Here is a 17,431-nt window from a genome sequence, read left to right on the forward strand (position 1 = left end):
AAATCTGATATGCACCAAAATCATTCTGTTCCTAGCAGAATGTGCTGCTTGGTTTGTGCTTATATAAAAATGCAGAAAGGATGTTATGCAAGTAAGTGTTTCTTTGCTTGACACTCACTACGCAGCCACCTGTTAGAACATAACGGTATGGATGATTCCCAGTATGGGATACGAAAGCTTTGCTGCTTGTGATGAAGTATGTTTACTAACCTTCAGAAAGCAGATTTTGTTGTTAGCAAAGTAGAATTTGAAAGCCTGATAAAGTGAATGCATACAAACTTCGACAGCAGTACATAGGCTGGAAGACAGTGTTGTGCTAGTAACAGAAACAGAGCAGCCAGCTGATTTGTTCTGTAGAAAACTTCGCTTACTCTGTACTTCCTAAACTGCAACTGTGCACAAGGGTGGTTTTAAAAACATGTTCTTTTTTGGCTATCTTTAGAGTTTTCAGTATCAAAAAAACCCTCTTGACACTGTTGTGCAATACTTAATGTGAGACTACTCGACTAGTAGCCTAAACTCAGTATCAATAAATGTAATTAATTATGCATTGTCCAACCACCGAGGGGAATTTATTCTCAAAATGAACATGGAAATTGCCAAAGTCTATAAGGGTTGGTTAGTTCTGTCTCTTCTGTCACCTGTGGTTAGATATGTGGGCGTACAGTGTTTCCGAGTATCTCTGCCTATGTGACTCTGTGTGTAAAATGTGTTGAAGAGGGTGGCTGTTTTGGAACATTTGAAAGTATTACTTAGAGTTTTGCAAAACATAAGTTTAAAGGAACTCTGAATTGTCACTGACCACATGGAAGGAGTTAATGTTCACCAATTTATTTAAGTAATTAACGTGACCCTAGACCTTGGAGTTCCCAGATGTAAATGCTTAAAATGTAATTTATACCAAACATTTTTATAATCCTGCATGTAAATCTTGAATACATTCTTGCAGTGTCTGTGGTTTTATTTCCTATCACTGTCTCCAGCACCCTCTTACTGCCTGTGCAGCAACCTTAACATAGACCCATAATGTCTTATGCAAAGATAACATTATGTTTTGTCCCTGATGACTACTGAGAGCTGTAGAAACAATTATAACTTGTGAATGTATATACGTGTAGTGGAGCAGATCTTACATGCTAAGGGCCAGATCCTTATGGTGTAAATCAATGCAAGTGTTTAGAAGATAAATTGCATACAGATCTGACCCTATGAGAATTTAATTTTTTTTGTAAAGTTGATATATTGATAAGACTAACAGTAATATTGAGGAATAGTAGGTCTGAAGGGGTTTCCCGTTACCTTGGATAATTTATTTAAGGAAGGTCATGAAATAGGAAGTTGTAATCACTGTTCATGGCTTTCTCACAAATGAAAAACTCTACCTATTCCTCGCTTGAGGTGAAAGCTTTAGCAGCTTATCAGGAAATACCGATAACTTTTGACAAGCAAACTGTTTCTTGTATCAATAGTTACAGTCCTGTTTGTATATGAAAACTTATTAGTTAGGCATTACCAGTTGCACTTGTAATCTCCTTTGTGTCTGTTGGCATATCACTCATAATATAGATTTAGTATTATTTAATGTTCTTTGATATGCTTCCTTGGTCTTGGGTGACCCAGTGTATTCAGCCATTCAGTTTGTTTAGCCCTCGTCTATCAGGCTGCTCGTTCTAGTATGTTTTAATCAGCTTAACCTTCATTTTTTTTACTCTCTCGTAGACTTGCATTGAAATGTTTTGTTACCTCATCTCCTCACTCAGGGCATTTGTTGTTCTGCCTCACCTTTCAGCTTCTTAACTAGCTCAATACTTAGTCTTTCTTATAGTGATTCCCCTGCCTCAGATTTTCAAGCTGGTTTCCCCCCTTCTTACTAACCATTGTTTTCACTGCAACTTTCTTCTCATATCTGCTATTCTGCAATTTCATCGATTACTGCATCAATGAAATGCTGATGCCATTTGCAAATTCTTGTTCAAAATTAAAAGGAAGGCCTGAGTTTTGTTCCTATTGATGATATTTATCTGTAAACTTACACCTAAAATGTGTGAATACAAAATTTCTGCCGCTTTGATTTTTCTAGTCTAATTTCCCAATGAAAAAAGGCTTTTTCAGTCATCCAATTTTGTCCTTCATAACTTCGAATTCCCTTTGGAATTTCAGTCAAACTGATGCTGAAATTTCTACAAGCTTTCTGTAGATGAGTAGCTGGCTCAGAAGGCCCCTGCTAGCACAGTAAGGAAAGACATGGAATCAGAAGAGATGGTGAAAAAATAAAATGCAGAAAAATAAATTGCTACTCTTCTTTGAAGTATTTGCATTTTGTTACAATGGTTACATGGCTGTAAAATGGATTGTACATGGTCTGGGCAGTCTTAGCATGTTACCATGCTGCAGGAATTCAAGAAACACTTTTTGATATAGTTACAGCTCACTCAAACATAAGCTGAACTCTGGTTTCATGTATGTTCTGTCTTAGTAAATCTGCAGTTGTGTGCCAGTCTATAACCAAAATACATGTAAAGGGAAGGGATAGGGGGTTTTGTATATCTTTTCATCCATTAATGTTACAAATTGTGTTATGGTACTTGAGAGAATAACTGCAGGTATTTGATTTATGAGTTTATTTCCTTGGCAATTTCTGTGATGAGTGTGTCTGGTATGAATGAGTTTGGTAGTTCAGAGTAGTTTAGCATGTTTTCAAACATAGGTTTCTATGAGACATGCTTTTTAAAGTGAATTGGTAACCCTGCTAATAACACTTTGGTTTATATAGTGGAGTACTCAGAGATCACAAACTGAATTCCTCTTTAATGAAAATATTCCAGGAATGCCAGTAATGTCCTCGAACTGTTGGTATTTAGTTGTTAAGACCAGACTAGATACAGTCCACAGCACTGTCCTCCCAGTATTGACCCCCACACCCCTGAGCTGAAATGCCTGTCGTATGAATGTCAGGTCCTCAAAACCTATTGTTTTGTTTTGCGGATATGGTCCTGTTCTACTGTGGTACTTGCTAGTGTAAATAGAGATTTCAAGACCTAAGGTGTGATTTTATGTCTATTAAAGGCAGACTTCAGGCTTCATTTCCTGGTTTATTTAAGGATAACTTTCTTGTGTAAATTCTACCTAGAACTTTGAGAAGGAAGAGGAAACTCATGACCACTCAAGCATTCGATATTGTAAATAATTAAATTAGCCAAAATGTTTACATTTACTTTGGAACTGCACTGCAGGAGGAATAAAGGTTTGCTTTCAGCACTGAAAATGAAGCTACTTTTGCTACTAAACCTTGAACAAGGTGTATTGACAATACCCTCGGCAAAACATGCTTTGGAAAGGAGGCCTTTCTGGTAATTTGGATGATTTATAAAAAGACATTAAAGAAAGTTCATTACCCAAACCATTACTGCACTGTGAACCAGAATTAGCAGATGAAATAGCTTTCTCAAGTAATAGTAGATTATAGCTATCTAGAGGACCTGAAAACTTGGGAGTGAGAAAGGCTAAAAAGAGCAACATTGTTGTGAATGATGGGGTATAAGCAATGAAGAGAGCTTATGGGGTTCTGCATCCATCCTTTAGTACTACGCTGTGCAGATCATCAGCTTGGAAACTTTTGTTGCTTGCTAGGGCTTTTTTATACTGTTTCCTGAATTGGGGGGGAAGGTTGTGTGTCATCCTGCCTCTCCCTGCCTAGCAGTAGTCTAGAGAGAAATTACAAAGTGATATTGCTGATTCACTTTCCTTAATGCTGCCTATGCTGGCTGTTTTCTATGCTTCACTTTTTTTTTTTTTTCCCATTTAGCTTTTTAAGGGCTACAGCTGAAACAGAGCTATTCCTCAAGAGTTTGCCAGTAAAAGTTGTTCTCCAGCTGTCTATGGATGGTGAAAGAGGGGAGGCTGTTTTCCACCTACTCAAAATAGTTCATAAGTTGTGCCCTACGATATACTAAGTACAGCTTACAGGTTTGCAAAGGAAGCTTGTATAATTCATTAGGTCATATAGATAACTGGAAAACTGATGGCCTTCTAGCAGCACAGAGGTTATAATAGAATAGGTGACAGGTTAGAATGTGGTCATGCTTGGCCTGGTACTGGCTCTCCTTTGAAAATACTGTTGTGGTTGCGGCCAAGTTGTTCGATATTTGTTGTAGTTTATGGTAAAGCTTTAAAATTCATAGCAGCCTTGTGAGAATCATGTGCAGAGAAGTTTTATGTGAAGGCTCAAATTATTACTATTTGCTTATGGCTGGATGGATCAGAACTGCGTAGGTATCAAAACTTTTGGCTAATGCTTCTTCTCACAGTTGCTCAGTGGCTCCCTTCCATTAAGGCAGCTGGTCCTGCGCTTTTGGAGGAAAAGCATTACTTTCAAGCCCTACTGTTGCTTTGAAGTTGTGTCTTGTGTGACTGTAGGTTTCTAACTGGGCTTTATTGGACATGTACAGAACTACATGTATGTCCCTTCAAGCATTTTGACAGTGGGAATGCTATGTTTGCAATAAGAGGTTGTTACAGTTTAACAAAGTGAGCTGTGTAGCTTTGGTGCTGTTGCTGACCCAGTTAACACTATAGTCACCCATCAGTTAGGATGGGATGGATTGTCTTGTTTAATGTTATGCAAAGCTGATCTCTGTGTGACAAATTGTTGCTACTTATGAAGAGACATAAGAAACATTAACAGCTTTAATTTAAATGAAAGTGCTCTTCTAATCTTTGGTGGTACCAGCTGTTGATAAATGTTGTATTTGTCAACAGTATATATACAGGTGATGCAGGAAGTAGGCTAAAGTATTTTGCTGTCCTACTAACTTTCAAATTAGATGTGAAGCAAATTGCAGTTTCATCCTTTTCAATATTAGAGAAGGATTTAAATGCAGAAACTAGAGCAGTGGAATAATCAGCAGCATTGTTGCTTTCAAACAGGTGACTGTGTTGAAATTTTAATTCCATTAAGTTTTGTGCTTTGGAGATGCAGCTTGTATTTTCAGCCGTTTGTCTAGCCACATAAGCTGGAATGCATTCAAAATGCTTGCCAAGAACAAAGCCATTGGAAGAAATGTTATGCTTTGACCCAGGTTCAGGATATTCTAAAGCAACAAGAAATAAATATTTCTGAAGACTTATTTAATGTTCAGCTTAGATAGTTGGGGTTTTCTTCCCTCCCTATGATCTGATAATAGCATACACATACTAATTTCCTATGTATTTCTTTCTGCTTTTCCTGTATTTTAACTTGACTCTTCTATCTTTTTCCACTGGCATTTGTCCTTTACAGAAAGTTCAGATGTAGAATCCTGTAGTGACAATTTATTTAAACCAATTTAATGAGAATTTCTTTTTATTTTGATTATCGACCATCTCCAGCAAATGATAAGAAATTCAAGGAAGTTAATTTTTTTACACAGGTGTACCTAAACTTTTGAAAAACTTTTTCAGTAAGGTGTAGTGACTATTTTGAGCATGAACATGTTTGGATCTTTCCTTAAATCTTGTACTTTATTTTTGGCTGTCTGTCTGGGGTCCAGCACAATTGCCAAAGACTACATTTAGTATGTTGACCATCAAGTTGACAAGGGATGATAGTTGGGCATCCACATTGATGAGAGCTTTCTTGCTGAATACAAAGAACTTTTTGACTTTCCTCTGTGAGTTGGACAGAGCTGCTGTTGAGAGTTACTTGTTTTTTCTCTTGGACAGACTGCAAGATGTGATGTAACAGACTGATTTGTGGTTAATAGCAGTGGATGAGACTGGAGCCCGGAGTATCTGCTTGATGCAAGAAATGAGCTAATAGATCCAATTTCTATATAATAAACTTATTTCTTCTTGGAGTGCTAAGTAATTTGATTGCTTTGATTATAAGCTGAAGTTAATTTTATTATTCATTAAAAATAAAGTTTTCTGAATAAGTTCATAGTGATGTTTGTAACTCTTGGTACTATGGTTATACTGTGTCCTAAAGAGACAGGAGAGAATTACCAGAAACCAAGTTCCACGCGCGGGATTGCTGTGTAAGAACCAAAGATGTTTTGCTCATAGCTTTGGAGAACTTCCAGGTGATGTGAAAAGTATGAAACTATGCTTCTCAGCAGGTGCCATATTTATGCCTTTCAGACGACAAATGCCAAATGTAAAATTGAGAATGACATAAGAGGATGTCATGTATTAGCCTTTGACTGAGGGTAGGAGGGGAAGACAAACAGGTATGTACTTGTATTCACATTAGAAATGTGTGTGATAAAACTTACTGGCCATGAGTCCTATCTTTAAAATTCAGTAAAATTAATGAAGTAACTTAAAGGTTGTTTTTTTCAGTTACAGGGGACTCTTGAAGGCATGAAAGCATGACTCATGCATACTTTTTTCACTGATTATAGGGATGTTGTAGATGATGACTGGGGATCTCAGTCTCTGTAAGTTACTTTCTTGCAAACTAAAAAAAAAAAAGTAACTATTTCCAAATCTCTTGATCAGTATGCTGACATCCCAAAATGTTTTTCAGTGAGAAAATGCTATTTTGGGCATCTTCTTTTAATGCAGCAATAAGACAAAGGGTATTAATATACCCTGGACTTTGCCTGTAAATGGCTGTAAAAATGTAAATTTTGTTTGTTTGTTCAAGGTCAGGAGTAGTTCTGGTGTTCTGAAGTTCAGGGAAGTCCTATTCCTAGTCCTAAAATTCATTCAGGTTTTTGACTTCTAAACACTTTGTTAAAAGAAGATCATGTTAGTTTGTGATTATGGCCTTAAATGCATTGCCTGGAGTGTTTTTAATTGATACGCAGTATTTGAACCATAAGGATTTCAATCCGTAAGGATTTTTCTTCTGTGTCTACTTTGTCTTCTGTGTAAACCTTCCTCCCTTTTTTGCTCTTTCCTCCCTGAAATATCAGGGTAAGCAAACAACATGAAAGGAAGAACATTGGATGGTTTAATTTCTGTGGGACTAAACTACAGAAAATGGTGTGCTAGGTAGAAAACTGGCAACATTTCGGGGTGTTCTCTGAAACCACAGACCCACATGGGGAAATTATGGTGGGGTTGCCACCCAAACTGTTTCTAGGTGGAGAAGTGTATTTTTGAAAATGAAGGCAAGCTGCTTGCTCAAGATGAAAATTTACTTGGTTTTATGGCATCTTATCAAAGGCTGCTTTTCTCTCCTTCAACTTTCATCCCACCACCTCCTGACAATTTCTACTACATGCACACGCACAAAAGCAAACATGCCCCCCCAACCTAAAAAAAACCAAACCTGCAGTATTTATACTCTTACTCTCCCTCAGTCCATCTGTCCTGCTTCTACTATTGTGACCCAGTGTTGTTCTGCTTTTCTCACTTCATGGGATTGCATCCCAAATTGCCACTTCAGGCACAGTACATGGTGCCGTTTCAACTGTAGATGGGTGGTGAGAGAGAAGACGTAGTGACATCTGTCAGCTAGAAGAAAAGAATGGGTTGGCAGAAGTGTTGCTGAAAATAAAGTTGAGCAGCAGAAGGAAGAGCAGAACTAAGACTCCATAATTCAGCTAAGGAAATGGTTTTATGCATTTATTTTATATACTAAGGAACTTAAATTATAAAATGTGCAGTTAGCAAAAGTGTACGTAAACATCTGTTACCAGATGAGCCTGGTATAGTTGCATGATTTTTCAGCTACCTCTTCCTGAGGTGCTGGGAATGGAGACTGCCTGTGGGGTATATAGGGAATATGTACACCTTCAACCAGTTGGAAGCCCCACCTAGACCTTGGACTTGCAGATGTGGGTTAATATTATTGGCATTGCTGGCATCTTTCTGCGCCTTCCAGAACATGCTATCATGAACCTTGTCTTTTATAGGACTGATTACAAGTGAATGATTAAAGTTTATTTTAAGATTAACAAAAATGTTTTGAGGTGCCTTAAAATTTATGACTCAAACGATTGAAATAAGTTAATTGCTTACTGATTAGTTGTTGAAAGCAGTGGACTCTTCCAGACTTAGTTATAAACTAACTCTGATCTGATCGTATTTTCCCTCTCTTCAGAGTAACCACCAGGTTGGTGTTTGGGGTTAATGTGTGATCTTTAGTTTCTTCTGAAACCTCGTAAACTGTTATATTGATGAATTTATCTCTTGGAAGATAAAATTAGCAGCTAATGTAAGCTCTCAGAGGGTTGCGAGGCTGTGGTTTTCTTCCTTTGTTGCTGTGACCCAGTCAGGCTAGGAGGGCAGGGTACAGCCCTTCTCACCCTAAGCAGGCGTGGAGTCAGCCTTTGACTGTCCTACTGTCTGTCTCCAGCTTTACGCATTTGACATGGTCAGTGACTAAACAGCAGCTAAACTGCTTATGAACTCGCAGTGTAGCAAGTGAGGGCCCTGAGTTTTGTTTAGATGTGTGGATGGTTTTATGTTAGTAGAACGTATTTCCTAAGTTTATTGGTTATTTAATTGCCCTGTCAGTACTGGAGTCAAAATGTACATGGTACAAAGATACTTGACATGGTATGAGCATGCATTGTGTTGAAATGCAAGTATTCTTATCAGAAATCAGGGTTCTTTTTAGTTCTCTGATCTAGTTTATCCTTTCTTATCGTCTACCAACACAGCATATGACTGTTCTTTGATTTCACTTGACTGTATTAAGTAGTAAGCCATAGCTTATCCTGTTGTTAATGCTGTATTTTGAAAGAAGGAAAGGTAGATTCAGCCTTCAAAAGGACTGAAGAAAGCCAACATCTTGCAAGAAGTAAAAGGGGGGCGGAGTGTCTTCAGCACTGATTGCGCTATTTCAGAACACAGATTGGCTAACTGGGGTGGGACATCTGCTGAGATATTCCCACAGGAATAAAGAACTGTAGTACCAGGAAATCCATTAATTTGCATTCAGTTGGGGTATAGTGCACATCTGTTTAGGCAATGCAGCTGCAGTAGGAGACAGTGGTTAACATCAGCCTGGAATTCTAGTTGAAGCATGTCTGGTTTAAACTATTAAAACCTAGCAGTCCCAGTTTGGACTCATTACTCCTAGAAAGGAGGTTTTAGGGGATTGCCTATGCCTTTTAAGGTGCATTACATCAGCTTCTGCATGAAGCATGACTCCTGGCATCCCTTAGCAGAGAAGTGCTGGGATGTGGCAGGTGTTTTCACTCACCACTGTGTTTTCTGGCTGTAGCTCTGGTGTGTTGGCAGCCCACTGGACTGACGCTTGAATTATCATTAGCTTTTAGGTTAACACACCCTTCATAAGAATAGAGGAAATTCACATCTTGATGTTTGTCCTCAGTTGGTCTGTAACAAGTTGTTCTACAGAATCAAACAGTTGCAAACCAAAGTGCAGTGTGCCTTCTTCAGAAAACAATCTGGAAAATACATCAGTATTTCCATTAGGATCCTGATGTGTGGGCTTTTTAATAGCACCTCTTTGAAGTGGTTGTGATACAATAACAAATTGTGCAGGGTCAGGTATGGTGGCAAGATGTTGCAACTGAATATACGTTGTTTGTGTATGGATATATGTAAGAAGAGAATGAGAGATTGCTGTGACTGAAAGTTTAGAAGGCTGATAAAACAGTTTTAAACCAGCTTTAAACTTTATAACAAAACTTCACTAGATTGATATTCATTAACAGTACACATTGCTAATGGCTAGTTCTTACTCATTCCTAGTCATTACCACTGCATATTCAAAGCAATTAGTCTGCAACAATCTCATTATAAATTAATTGTGAGCACACAGTACCACAGAGCTGGTGCCATGTATTTAGCACTGATAGCTATGGTCCTTGATGGTGAGATATTCGAGTGTGACAGTTGCTTACAGGTCTGGGGCCTCTGCTTTCAACCCATGCCCATATTTTCTAGGCCTTTGTGCTTATATCTAAGCTGTATACCGTAACAAGAGGCACCTGATACCCAGCTCTAGCTCACACAACAAGTTTTCCTAATAATTTCACAAGAATAAGAGGCCAGAATTTGGGCCTTGCACATTTGGCATAGGAACACAGTTGGCATAAGGCCTGAGGCCTGTTTCTAGCAGTGACAATACTATTTTTACTGAGCCATTTGGTACAAAAATGCATATACGTTGTTTACTAGTCATGCTGTGTAAGTTTGCTTATGTTTGAGTTTGTAACAAGCTAATAATTAAATATTACTTAATCTGCTGCTACTTTTATGGGTGCAACAGCATCTGCTGTGGCTACAGATAGTTAACATTTTGTAACTGTGGAGCTAGTGGTGAGCAGTGCATTCAACTGATGACCAGTTGAATCCTGACTACTATCCTGAGGATAGTGCTGTTCGAAGTTTACCCTGAGTAAGTACTATTTCTTAAATAGGTACAGATTGGACAGAGAGCATCAAGCTTTGTGTATGTACATACTTACAAAGAGACTTCGCTTAATCTCTTGTAGAATATTAGTTCTGCTTTTTAAAAAGTGAAGAGGAATACATGGATATGTGTCACCAAAATCTGTTCACATGAAGTTTAACTGTTTCTACTCTATTTTAAGCATTTAATAAAAAAAAGTAAAGGCTTAAAATGCTGAGAAATGTGTGGTTTGCATCCCTGATGTACGGATCACTCTAGCATTGGGATATTTTCCTGATACAATTCTAAATAGCATGAGGCATTTTTTGTTGTGATGACATAGGCATGGTAATGTTATCCTCTGTAACTAGTAAACTGACCAGCTATTGAGCAGGATTTTATTAAATATAGAACAGAAAAAAATGTGGGTTTAATGAAGCTGTTTGAAATACTAAAAGTACTAAGACTATCAAAATTCTTATGCCTATGTAAATGGGTGTAAGGTTAGCCCTTTTCCAAAGAAATATGCTAATCATTTTTATTAAGGGTAGTGGCAGTTCTGTTTTTAATTATGGTATGTTCATCACAAAGGGTGTAACTGATCTGTTTAAAAAACAAAACAAAACATCAGTGTGTTGGTTCAGTTGTGGTGAAATTTTGGTTGGAGTTGAATTTAAGGAAGAACACAACAAAGCTGTTCTTTGTTAAAGGTTTTCTTGCCTTGTGTATCTTTTCACTTTCACCCTGTTTTTCACACTTGGCGTTTAGTTTTGGTACATTAGCTACTCTCAGTAAATCAGGAGAAATTATCTTCCTAACGGTTTCACAACTTCACAACTATGACATATCTAGTTTCCAGAGGGGTGCTAGAATTATTTCAAGAGTTGTCTTAGAGTGAGACCACCTCTTTCCAAAGCTTAAAAAAAAAAAAAAGCCTGTCATTCTTTAGAGGCACATACAAATATGTGTTTCCATATCCTCTTTAGATATGCCTCCCATTGTGCATTTTGGAGACTAGACTAGGAAAAGGCCTTAATGGTTAACAGGATCAGCTGCTTTGAGAACATTTATAAGGCAAGGGGGAGAATAAGGGGAATATTCTACCACCTTAAGTTTGGGAGTGCAGAGAGATAACTAGTCAGCAGGCACTATCAAAGTCCATGAGTGATTACAGGAGATGAATGTGTGTTTATTGCTTCAACCATTGCTCACTTCAGTTATTAATTTCTTGTCAAGACAGAAATACCACAGAGTCTTTTCTGTGCTCCTGTCTTTATGCATTCCACATAACCCCTTGATATCTTCTGATCACTGTCCACTTAGATACCAAATAGTGAGACATTATAGGTGTGTGGTAATCATTAACCATGGAATGTTGTGTTGCGGTCCTTGACATCTGTCAAATCTAGAATTAAACATATACCGAAGTTGGTGCAGGTGTGCATCCAGCCATAGAAGTGGTGGGAAGGACAGAGATTCTTCTCCTGTGTGCTTTACAAACCTCCATGGCCAGCAGCAGTGCGGTAAAGTTAATTAAGTACACGTTGTTGGGCATTCATCAAGTTGCTATCCACTGGGATTGCTTAAATGGCAGTAAAAATAGGGCTGGTTTGTAGTGTTTGGACTTTTTGGTTTGGGTTTTTTTTTTTTGCTTTTAGCACTTGAAATAGTGGGGGCCGTTCTTCCATCTATCAATGAATTTTAATCCTTTCTTATGGCAGAACTTTAATATTTCATGTCTACCTTAGAGTTTTTGAGTGGATTTAGGGCTTTTTTTTCTGTTGATGAACAGAATAGAAAAGTTGACAGCTGTATTTAAGTAGATCATTCTTATAGGTTAGACATACACAGTTTTTTGTAATCATCATTGTTTCTGTTCTAGAACTTTAAAAAGACGACTGTGAAATACTTGCATTTTTTTATTGCTGTTTTTAATGTTAATTATGTTCTGCAGGTTTTTTTCCTAAACAGTTAGTCACAAAAAATCTTTACACTTGTCTGTTAAAACATGGTGGTGATAGGTTTACTTTCTTGTTCAGTGTTTTCCACTTCACAAGCAACTGATACTTGGGGAAGAAATACAGACTGTTATAACAACAGACCTTATCGCTGTAGAGGACGCTGTCAATTCTTACTTGAAATTAAGTCACTGAGGGAGTTAATCTTGAATATTTCAGATTTCTTTTTAAAGTTGTGATGTTGTTTTAAAGTATGGAATTTTCTATATGTTATCACACCAGATATTGTAAGAGAACAGTTAAACATTCAGTTTTTAATGAAATAATACTACTTTACTTTTTAGTCAGCCCAAGAGTGTCCCAAGGCTGTTGTTAAATAAACTCAAAGAAGTGAAACTTCCCTCTGCCATTTCTTGGAAAAGTAACAAGTTTATGGAGAGCAGCATTAAACAGAGTCCTTCATTTTCTCTGCTGAGACCATTCATTTTCTTTATTGAGATATTTTAAGTGTGGAAGAAGTCAACTTGAGGGCTTTATAATCTTTTTCACTGTACTTGCAATTCATTCTTCTACACCATTCCTCCTCAAGCAAAAAATGGCTACAAATTGTTCTTCGTAAATACATGGTGCAGTTGCTGCCTTGTCTGCTTTTAGTTTACTATGTAATGCACATTCACTTCTACAATCGATAATGATCAATAATGCTAAATGCACACACAAGTCATGTTGGAAGATAAGTGGTCCAAAGGTATTTCTGTCGCTCTGTAGAACTGCTGGTTCAACTGAAAGCAGAAGATCTAAAGGGAATTTTAACAAACAGGGAGCACTGCTAGCAGGCATCTGTGTAATTATCCTATTAAAACAGAGTAACATCTGCATTATCTGTGCAAGTGCAGAATGGAAGGGAACATTATGTTCTCTAATCCTGTCTGGGAGCATTATGAAGTTAAAAGGATAACATTTTACCAAATCTGTGTTTTAACATGATAGGTTACACTTAATTACCTTTTAATTACCTTTCTTCTCTCTGGGTTTTATGCTAAGGACCCTCCCTCTAGCCCTCATAACAGAGCTTTTCCTGCCTTTGGATTGTTTATGCCAGGTTTTATCTTTGATTTTACCATGAAAAGACGGTCCTACTGTGTCTTGAAGGCCGTTATTACAATTCTTTTTCCCTAGTGTGTGAAAAGCTCCAAGAATATTAATTTTATATACAAAAGACATGTTGTAGCATTCAGAAGTATGTGTTTTGAATTTAGTTGCAAAGAGCAAACTCATTGGACTATGTTTTATGAATAACGAGTAACTATGCATGGCAGAGGCCACACAGGAGCAAGAGGAGATTATTCCAGCCTTCTGACTGCTTGCAGTGTAAGCCAGGAGAGTGTATTGGCTTAAATAATGTAGATTTCTTTTTTCCTCTTTACCCCTGAGGGAGTCTGATTTCCTGATCACCTATCTAGCCATATGCCGTAGCTCTTGCCAGGAACTCCGAGCAGTGTCACTGCCAGCTAAAATTACTTGTTTTCTGAGAACTGAATTATGTTGAGAATTGTCTTAAATTGCTGCACTGGCAACATCACAAAGTTTTGTGTACACACACACACACACACACACACACACACACAAATAAAATGTAAAAGCAGCCTTACCTTGAAATTCAGCTTGGAAACTGCTTCAAGCATTGAATTTGATCCAGATACTGAGAGGTGTTCTACACCTGCTCAGGCGCATCACTCCCTCTTTGTTCTGTTTCCAGTGCTTTTCTCAGCTTCTTTGTGCTCTGGCTAGTACAGTGCAATGTTGATACATACAAATTTACAAAGAAAGCATATTGTCTACTCCTGTTTAGTACCAGTTAGAGTGAAGACCTAGTATAGCTAGTAAAAACTTCTAATATGTTGTAGTAACTATGCTTCTTTTCTTTCCTCTTGCAACAGGATGGAACTGAAATACGGATATACGTTGACTAAGGAGTTGGAATAAGACTGAGTCCTGCTCTGTGATATTTATATACCTGGACCATGAACTTGCTGTTTGGCTTCATACTTTAGGAACCTTTGTAGTAACTCAGTGAAGCTGTTGGGAATCATGGCATTCTCTCCATGGAAGCTGTCCTCTCAGAAACTTGGCTTTTTTCTGGTGACTTTTGGGTTCATTTGGGGAATGATGCTTCTGCATTTTACTATTCAGCAGCAAACACAACATGAAAGCAGTTCAGTCCTGCGTGAGCAAATTTTGGATCTCAGCAAAAGATACATCAAAGCATTAGCTGAAGAAAATAAAAATGTGGTTGATGGGCCTTATGTCGGAACAGTGACAGCATATGGTAAGTGTGTGCTCTAGATTACATGATAATCTGATTAAGTTTTTTTCTAAGTCGTGCAAACATTTTACTTCATAGTGCTGCTCAATTGACAATACTTTGCACTGTGTATTTTCTGCACAAATGGAGAAAACAGTCTTTACTTGTAAGTATGAAATAGGACAAATTTTACATTTCCGGTCACTTGGAGAAGAAGTTGTCTGCTAATTTTTACTACATAAGTCTAGTAGCTATATCTAGTGTGCCTCAGGTTATTTGTTAGAACTTCATTTAAAAAAAACTTTTCTGCTGTTTTTGAGAAACTTGCGAGGCTTTTCAGTTTGCATGTCAATGATCTATGAAATTCCTTGTGGAAGAACAACTTGCCTTATTGATAAAGTGGAGACCTGCTATGTTTGTTTCTTCTTCTTTCCCATTTCACGTCTTTGTTCAGTCAATTTATGTAACATTTCAGTTTATTTATCTGGCATAAGCTTAAATTAAGCTTAAATATATCATATTTGCCTCAGAGTAGAGAACTCTTTCTGTGAGCTTCAGTGCTTTGTTCGGCAGTAAATTTTAATGCTTACTCACTTCTAGTTTGTACAACATGAGAGGTAAGTTTGTGTGCACGCGTGAGACACAGCATGCAGAAAAGAATGTAGCATATTACCAGAAAATATTAGGAAAATAAAAATATAATCCAATTTCAGGATAGGTGTGGCCCCTTTTCAATCTGGTAAGTTCCACATCATCCAACTTACTTGTTTAGCATTTTTTTAAACTCACTCTTTCCTACTTACCTATGCACTTTCAGGCTATCTGGAAAGTTAATGGCTAATTAATCATTGAAATATGTTTCCTTTTATAGTTGCCTGAATATTCAGCTCTGAAGAAATTGGATAGATGGGTTTTGTAGGTTTAGACAAAGAATAAAGACTAGGATGCAACAGATATTAGCTATACCTTTTTCTCTAGTTTTCTCTTAATACTCTTTACTTTCTGGTGCATGTAATAAAAATATCCTGCTGGGAGGTTCTCTCCAGGTCTTGTTTCTGTTACCACCTTTTTCCTCTAAAAAAAGAATTTTTGAGTTTGTGTGAAAGTGCTTGCCTGTAAGCCTGAGTTTATCATCGCAAACATAGGTAACTATTGCTTTGTTGCTTGAATAACAAGCCGTCCTTCTTCTGTAACTTCTACTGATTTGTGACTGCATGTTGAACTAAACTGGTATTGTAATCTTACAAAGCAACACAAACTAAATGGAGTGGTACTAGATCAGTATTTAGATTGAAGACCTCCAAGCAAGTAGAGATCCCTAGAGAAATGTGTGTGTAGGCTTAAAACAAAACCCTATCTGCTATATAGCCTTCATAAGTGTGCCATTATCTTGTAAGGGTGCTTGATGGTAGGTGAATTGAAGAAGAAGAAAAACCAACAAAAATCCCCAAACAATATGTCTTCAGAAATTGAAGGGTAATTGCATTAATATGTTCCCTAGCTAGGTCTGGGGGTACAGGATATCCCGAAGCTAAGTTCCCCCTGCAGCTTGTTGCCTGTGGCGTTCATTTCCTGTTCCAAATCTCGCTGAGGAATAAGTTGACTTGCTGCCAAACAGTGGTCAGGTTCCTTAGGAGAAGTTAAACTGCATTTGAAAATGGGTGAAATAGTTTTGTAACGCTTCTGTGAAGGTAAAGCTAAGTTTTGTGTAGAAATTTCAAGTTCCACAGCTAAGAAGAATTTTAAGTTTAAAGACAAATTTGGACAGATCTTTTCAATTAAAGAGTTTGGAAGGATGCAAAATAATGATAATGTATTTATTTAAAATGTTAGAGGGAAAGGTGCTATGGTGAGTGAATAACACCATATTAAATAATACTTTATGAAACTGGGTAAGATGATTACTTAATAAGTAAGTTAGTTTGTCCTGTTTGGCATACCAAATGATTTGTTGATAGGAAATGATCAGGTTAGCTGTTCAGGAATAAACACATTAATGACTAATGTTAATGATAATCAGCAGAAGTTGGTTCACTATTCTATGAAAATTAACACCCTTGCTATTTAGCCTTTTTATTTCTTTTAATCTTATCTTCTGATTGCTATTAGTAAACACAGTCATAATTTCCATGTTCAAGAATAAGTTTTATGTTTGCTTGATTTGGCTGCTTTTACCCATCCAAAAGGTTTTCAGTCATTCCTTAATTGTGATTGCACATCTTGTTCACTTTCTCACTTTTTTTTTTCTACCATATATTCACCTGTCACTAGGTGGATCAAACACTTTGCTTTTAAAAGTTGTAGTCCAAATATACGTAGTGAGTATTAAATTTTTATAGCAGTAAACAATTGTTTTACAGAAGTTATTACGTATCTGTGCTTCTGCCCTCCCCTTCTCAAATCAGCCTCCAATTGGTTTTTTTGTTCTGGTAAGCAGTCTCTCATATCAATGTTTTGGTATCAGTATTAAAGAGAAAAATGGCTAAACATTGTAATTTTTTATCATCTGTGTATGCCTTTATGTATGCTATGTTTCTTCCTCATTGTTTCCTGAAATTTTTTTTACTACTTTTTTTTTCCTAGATTTTTCCTCCTTCTGTACCATGGTTTTGTTCATGTTAAATCCCTGCTTCACTCTTTGCTTTTCTTCTGCATACTATACCATTAAGTGACTTCTGGACCCCTTTTAAAATAGTCCAGATTATTAGTGCTTAAGACTCCATCTTCTGATCTTTAAAGGACAAATGAAAACACACAGTTATAAAGAAAAAGATCTACTTCGTGGCTCCATGGAATAAATATAACTCTCTTTTTATTTGGAAAAAAAAAAATCATAAGCTCTCTAAAAGTAATAGCCTTTTCTTATTTACTCTC

General features: G+C 37.1%; 1 protein-coding gene across 3 annotated transcripts in view; it reads left to right on the forward strand.

The window, feature by feature from the left end:
- Positions 1-17,431, forward strand: part of MGAT5 (alpha-1,6-mannosylglycoprotein 6-beta-N-acetylglucosaminyltransferase) — a 139,532-nt gene that overhangs the window by 37,500 nt on the left and 84,601 nt on the right. For all 3 annotated transcript variants that reach the window (XM_052792317.1, XM_052792315.1, XM_052792318.1), the window contains one exon: positions 14,193-14,581. In XM_052792317.1, the coding sequence (XP_052648277.1) occupies positions 14,344-14,581 (238 nt within the window). In that variant the 5' untranslated portion in view covers positions 14,193-14,343. The remainder of the gene's footprint in view (positions 1-14,192; positions 14,582-17,431) is intronic.

This window comes from Harpia harpyja, chromosome 7 (genome assembly GCF_026419915.1).
Source record: "Harpia harpyja isolate bHarHar1 chromosome 7, bHarHar1 primary haplotype, whole genome shotgun sequence".
In the NCBI taxonomy this organism is placed as follows: Eukaryota; Metazoa; Chordata; class Aves; order Accipitriformes; family Accipitridae; genus Harpia; species Harpia harpyja.